A 7,019-nucleotide genomic window follows, 5' to 3' on the forward strand; every position below is an offset into this window, starting at 1 on the left:
TTTTTTCTTTTTATTATTGTTCTCACTAAAACCAAATTCAGCAACTCCTTGGCACACACGTGAAAAACTCTCCTCAGAGAATGCCTCCTGAACAAAGCTGAAGTGTGCCTACATTACGTCTTTACACAGCCATCTACAAAATACTGAAAGCAAGACCCAGTTTTCTGAGATATTTCTGTGGCCAAGAGGTAGAAAGAAAAACGCCTCGTAGCAGCCTGCCATCAAAAAGAACTGGAAAGGACCAAATGCAGAACCACCCCATTTCCCTTTTGCAGAGTGCTGTGGAAAGGGACACAACTGCTCCCCAAAGCACCCCCCCAAAGGCAGTCCTGACCCCAGCCTGCTCAGGTGCAGCACCTTGTTACTGGGAACAGAGATGCAGGCAGAGGCCTCTGTGCAGCTTCACAGATTGAGCGGGTGGTTTCTCACTCCTCCCCGTGGTTGGAGAACATAGAGCTGGGCTGGAGAACGCAGCAGAGGACGGCCACTCTTGTCTGAAATCAGGAACTGGCTGGAGGATTCTTGCCTTGTGGGGCAACAGTGCTGTAAAAAGAAAGAGACAGTCACGTCCGGCAGGCAGGCAGGGCACCCGCAGCCAGAAGAATGTGGAGAACCAGGGGCTGCCTCGAATAAAACCTCACTGCTTGCAGCAGAGCAGCTTAGACAAGCACCTTTCAGTGCGCTGTGCAGACTATGGAGCGGCATACACCAGCCCCTGTGGCTGTCGAGACAGCAATCTTTGCAGCCACACCACTGCCAAGGTCACTAAAAATGCTCTGGGCTGCACAGAGTGTGACCCTGCCATGCGGGCAACTGGGAAAAATAAGGAACCTGAACCAGAAGTGTCTAAGAGTCATTCTGCAGAGACAGAGGCTCTCTGTTTGCTGTGGTGGTTTTGTCAGGGATCGGCATTTGGGAATTTTCTCACTCCTACTCAGTCAAGACTCCAACACCAACACCGTTCTCAGGAGAGACAAATACCCTAGACTCAGACGATCTGCTGGAAGATATTTTAGTAGCTGTAGTTCAACTGCAAACATACAAAAACGCATCGTCGTTCTGCCACCACTTATCTCTATGGGACTCTGCCCCAAAAGAGCCACACACGTGACAGAGAGCAGCACCAAACGCAGCCTCTCACCTCCTCCATCTCAGTAGCATCATCTCCCTCCAAATGCCTTTGACACAACAAAGATTTAACGTATTACACAACCATGCATCCCTTTTTAAACAATGAAATAAATTATTTGCCAGTTACCCTTTTGTAAACAAGATTATTTGCTTCCCGGTAAACAAAGCCAGAAGATCACTGGAAGGCAAGCAGCATGCTCTTTCAAATAATAGTCTAGAAGTCTGTTACTGAGAGAACTGCTTGGCATATTTGCACTGGGTTGCATTACATCACCAAAGCCTCTGCCAGCCAGAACGGTCACTCAGATCAACGGGCAGTGTCACACCCCCGGGCTACCTGCGGCCCTGAGCAGCGTTCAGCTGATCCTTCATGGCTATGGCATGTTTGAGCAGACTGTCAATGCTCTTGAAGTACACGCTGCTGTCAGTCATGTTCTTTATGGCACTGAAAGAAGAGAAGAGGGGGGTGGAGGGAAATGGAGGACTGGTTAGTATTTCCAAAGTGGTTTCCTTCGTGGTTTTAGAGCACACACCCCCTGACAGAGAGGACTGCTAATGAGAAACCTCAACTTTATGCATTTTCACACACTAGCTAGCTGGTGGGTGGATTTACCGCAGGAGATTGGCAGGTCTGCTCCGCACACAGAACTCGGGAAGAGCTGGCGTGCTCATCAAAGCGAAGCCCCCGAGATTCGTGGTAACGGTTCAGAGAGCACTGCCTCACACCCCCACCCCAACTACGCTCTCTCCCTGGCTTACACCAGGGAGACGTCAGGGAAGCACAGGCGGCTTCTGCTTTGTTTCTACCACAACACCTCAGCCTACGAACACAACCCTCCTGCTTGGAGGAGTCTCTTGTACCTGCAGGCATACTCCACTGTGTAGATGGCTCCTTGGCTTTGCTCCTCCCAGCTCTGCATGTCGGACTGAAAGAGAAGAGAAGGCGGCATCGTTGGGTGCCACTGGACAGACGCAGCGGCGCAGCCCGCAGGAATACGCTCTGCCAGCCCTCCTGGGTCGGTTGTATGAACCGTCTCGGTGTAGTGCTGGCTCCTGGGCACGGAGGAGGAAAGAGGGAGGCAGAGGAAGGGCAGGGAGGTGCAGACAGCCGGAGAAATCGGCTGGGATCTGCTGGAGAAGGAGGCTCGATCTACTTGGACAAGGTCCACTTGCTTCTTCTCACCCACATGTTCCACTTCCTCCCCTGCTGCTTTCCCTGGAAATTGCGTTTGGATTCTGTCTCCCGCTTGACAGCCTGTGACATGCTCTGGGCTCCGGGTGCCACGCACTGGCATTTAGAAGAAACATTTATTGTGTGTATTTCTGAAAGGGCTTCTTGATCAGGCCAACGCTTTGGATGCTCTGGCAAAATTCCCCTTGGATTTAGATGTTTTAGCCCACGAGCCAGCTGAGCGCCACGGTCAGTGGGGCTGCTAGCAACGAGTGACTGCGCTGACTGCAAGAGACCAGCTGGATGTTTCGGAGTACTCGGATCTCCCGGTGTGTCTGGCCCAGCAGGCAGCCATGATCTGAACTAACACTGCTCCTGCAGAGTCCGGTCTGTAGTCCTTCATGCAAAACCAGGTAAAAGTTTCTTTCACAGCAATGGAAGTTCTCGTTTCATTAGACCTGCCATTCATAAACGTTTTCACAGCCGCAAGCATCCCTGTCCTCCAGCCTGCTCTAGCATTTGATCCCAAGCCGCAGTCCACGCTGTGCCCTTCCTTCCATCAGCCTGGAAGGAGCCCTGTAAACTTCACACAAACCCAAGCAGCACTGCAGGTGACATAATTGTACGCTGTAGCTCCAAGGAAAGGGAAAACCAAACAAATACACAAATCACAATGAAAGCGCAGCTGAATTCAGAGGTGTAGCTCAATAGATAACTATTTCAAAAGTCCTTAAGTAGTTCAGGCACTCTTTAAAATACGTTCTCATGGGAGCTAATTCTCCTGTCTATTCTGCCAGGTCTAGTTACAAGCCAGAGGAAATCCAAGGGCCTCTTTCTGTGAGTGAAGGAGGTCGGGTAGGAGCTTGGACTTTGTCCAAAATCACTTCTGCTGTTCAAAGCCTGTCCTACATCAGGACGCTCGACCACATAGCTTTAAACTACAAAAGAAACAAGCCTCTACATGCAACGCCCTAGCCACTTCTCTGCAGGAGAGGCTCCTTCGACCCAGGGCTTACAACCCCGCAGAGACTACACTCATCCCAGAGTCCAAACGTGTTTTACACGACTTTCTGTTGCTGGGAACACGCTTTGCATGCTGATGCTGCTGCAAAAGATGCAGAAACTTTCCTGCAGCTCCTCACCCCGCTCTCTCCAAGAGGTGCCAGATGATCTTTAACAACCATTCAGACCCCAACATCGCACTGGCTCAGTCGTACGTGTCACCGTCGCTTGCCTGCGGTCCTGCTATTTCTGAGCACCAGTAGATTTTAACCATTTCCTGGTACCAGAGCCAGTGATGTCTGTTCCCAGCATTCCCCCCACTTCCTGGGATTTTCGTGTCCTTAATTAGGAACAAGAGCCTTTCCCTAGAGCTCCTCACTTCTTAATCTTTTCTTGATGTCCTTTCTTCAAATTCCCAGGACATGCCCTTGGATGCAGTTCAAGAACTAAAGCCAGCTATTAATACACAGTAGCACTAACGGTATATCAGTGTTGCTTGGAAGTAAATTAATGAGGAGATGTAAGTTCTCCAAAGACCAGGCAAAATCCAGAAAGGCTGCTCTGCGCGGAGCGGGGCTTAGCAGCGCAGCTACGACACGCGGAGGCAGCGAGGGCCTTGCATCGTGCTGCATCTTATCAGGGAGGTGGTAAATCTGCTTGGAGAGTTTGAGATGGTGAGGAAGGTATTAAGATCATTATTTTATCATATCATAGAAAGTTGCTTGTTCTAAAGATTTGGAGGTGACCTTCTCCTTGCAGAAACTTTTCTCTAAGCCCTCTCCCTCCCAATTTTTCCTAGGTTTAATCCCCTTGGGAATTTCAAAGGCTGCGCCTCAGGAGAACTCTCTGGCTGGCTGAGTTGCTGCATGGCTGCAGGAAAGTGGGAAACCACCAATAAATCCCATTTCCTTTATACATTACCCACATCCTGGGACTAAATTACCTGAGAATGGATCCACACAGAATGTTTCTTTTTCTTCTTTTCTGTTCTGAAGAATTAAAACCACCTCACTCTAATGCCTCTGCTCTGATTTAGATAAAACCTGACAGTGTTTTCACGGTGCACAGCTCTGCTGACACCCTCCTGTTCCAGTCTCTAGCCGCAAAGCCGACGGGCTCTGGCAGAGCAACCCAAAATACCCATCCCCATCTAATTGAACGCTCCGCTGTGACGGTGGCCCTGTCAGGGCCCTGAGCACATCCCTCCCTCCTGGGGTTTGGCTGCCTGAGTTCAAGGGCTTGACAGGCCCAGCCTGTTTGCTGCGAACAGCAATGCCTGAAACTGGGATAAAATGAGAGTGGGATCAAGGACAACGGAGAGAACCTGGCCACAAGCACATTACCAGCAGCCCGGCAGCACAGTCAGGACGCTGGCCTGAGTTATGTTTAACCCTCCAGGTTCCTACCAGGAACTGGTTACCAGCAGGAAGGAGAGCGTGCTCCCAAACACAACGCTGCAGCCTTGGAAAAAAAAGCCACTTGGGAGTTGACGAGGCTGGAGGAAAAGTCACTAGCAGCAGCAGCTCCAGATCTGCTGTTGTTCCAGCTGCCACAAATAATTTTCTTTCCATTTTCTCCCAGTTCTTGCCACATCAGTGCACCATTAAACACACAGCCAGTAACCAAGAAAGCAGTTAAGAAACTGGAAGTGCCCAGGCAGTGGGCAAAAAGAAATAGGTGTAAAGAGCAGGACCTCCAAGCAAGTATCAGAAATGTTTTCTAACACTAGAGAGGCAAAGAGGCACTGGGCTGGCATTGGGGTGGCACCAGGGCAGTGCCCCAGGGCAGAGGGCACCACGCGGTCAGTTCAGCTTCGTCCTGATGTGCACCATCACCGCAGGGAGCAAGGCGAGCTCTTCCTCGTGTTCAAAGGCCACTGCTGCCCCAGCTGGGGCTAGCAGCCAGGGCAGGAGGGAGGCTGCAAGGCTGAACATGAAGGCATCAAAGAGCAAAGGTATCTGATGCTTGTGACGGCTGCAGTCACATGGGGTCCTTGTATTTGCTGCTGGCATCCACAGGACAGCATGACCTCCTTTCTCACATGAAGAAAGTGGAAAACGGCAGTAATTTTGGCTACAAAAGAGAATTCTCTGGGATGGCTGCAGCTAGGAAATGAACTTAGATGAGCCAGGGAGGTTGCAGAACACTGCGGATAACCGCGATGAGCATGCCGAGCAGGGAAAATGAGAGAATCAAAGGTTTTCAGAGACCTTGCCCGGCATAAACCCCGCTGCCTAACAACACGCTCTGTGTCCAGCACCTTCGCTCAGCTGTCGCTTCCATTAACGTTTCTGTGCTGCCCCTTGCCCTCATCCCCGTTGCGCACCGTTCAGTGATGGAAACTGATCTCTTCCCTCTGCATGACTTGTCATACAATTTGCTCAATTTCCTTTTGTTCAGGACACGTTCCCTGAAACTGGGACTATCTTGATTAAATGAAACCAAGTGACAGCTCAGGAAGAATATTACAAACCTGTCTCCTGCATGCCAGTGATGCAATCGCATCAGCATGTGCTATACATACAGATACATCTCTATATACCTACCATTGCACGCAGACACTTATATAAAACGTTAATAAATAATTGAATAATAAAGTGTCACAATCCAGGTTAATTTGGAAACCAGGGCTGTAAAGCAAAGGTGAAAAATGGGGCCTGACAGTGCATTAGCATAGACATGAAGCAGTAATCTATTCATGAGACATCACTCCTAATGAATCATGACTGGCAGAAGAGGGAGAAGGACAACAAGGCTGGCATTAAAGTGTCTGTGCTTCGTGCTCTGGAGGAAAGCAGGAACACAGCTGTGAGACGCGATTCATTATCCTGCTTTGCCTCATGTGGGCTCTCCTCACTTGTTTCTTCAGGCTCCCCCTTCCCTCTTCTCACCCTCCCCCTTATTTTATGTAGGAAATAAAAATCTCACAGTGCAGGCAGGGGTAATAAGATTTAACATCTCCCTCCTCCCTGTACAAAACAGACTACTCATTTTTCTTTGTCTCCATGCACAAGACCAGCCATGAGAGCACAGGACCGTGATTGGACTCTCAAGTTTTTTTTCCTCAGGTCAACGGGTAAATTTGCAACACCCTCTCCAGTTCAGACCAAGCTGGGGTCCCACCTCACCTCGCACCGCGACGGCTGATTTCCTCCCTCATTCCTGATCCCCCCCTCCAGGGAGGTGAAACAGGGCTGACATGCCAAGTCAGGAAAACATTTTGTGCCCGACTGTGTCACAGCGCTAGAGTCCAAAGCAAAGCACAACTCACCTTGTGCTGTGCGAGCTCCGGAAGGGATCTCCGCACGTGCTCCTGCAGCCGGTACAGTGCCACGGAGGGCTCGTTGGCCAGGACATACATGCTTTCTGTGAATTTGTCTGTAACTGCAACAAGAAAAACAACAGAGTTATGGAAAGCGGGGAGCAACAGGGGGGAAGGCGGGGTTGGAAAGGGTGCCCTGGAGTGCTGGTCCTGTCCGCAACACAACAACGGACAGATCAGAGCAAAACCCCACATATTTTCTTTAACTACTCTGTTAACAAGGACATGAAAGCAAAATCCTGCTAAACAGGCAGTTCCATTTCCACCCTCCCCACAACAGCAGCTGCGGCCAGCGGTGAGCTTGGCTCCAGCTGAAGACAAACCAGCCTGGGACGTCACTGCCTCCTCGGTCCCCTACAACCCCAGGGACCACTTGGGATATGCCTGTCACTG

General features: G+C 50.4%; 1 protein-coding gene across 1 annotated transcript; it reads right to left on the bottom strand.

Annotated features, from left to right (window-relative positions):
* On the bottom strand, window positions 1-6,687 carry MEF2BNB (MEF2B neighbor). Its single transcript, XM_009704913.1, has 4 exons — window positions 6,576-6,687; window positions 1,993-2,057; window positions 1,469-1,576; window positions 1-543 (listed from the first exon to the last, which is right to left on the bottom strand). The coding sequence occupies exons 1-4, from the start codon at window positions 6,663-6,665 to the stop codon at window positions 501-503; spliced, it is 306 nt and encodes a 101-aa protein (XP_009703215.1). The 5' UTR covers window positions 6,666-6,687; the 3' UTR covers window positions 1-500.
* Between the last annotated feature and the right edge of the window lie 332 nt (window positions 6,688-7,019).

The sequence above is a fragment of the Cariama cristata genome, unplaced genomic scaffold (assembly GCF_000690535.1).
Source record: "Cariama cristata isolate BGI_N322 unplaced genomic scaffold, ASM69053v1 scaffold24157, whole genome shotgun sequence".
NCBI lineage: Eukaryota > Metazoa > Chordata > Aves > Cariamiformes > Cariamidae > Cariama > Cariama cristata.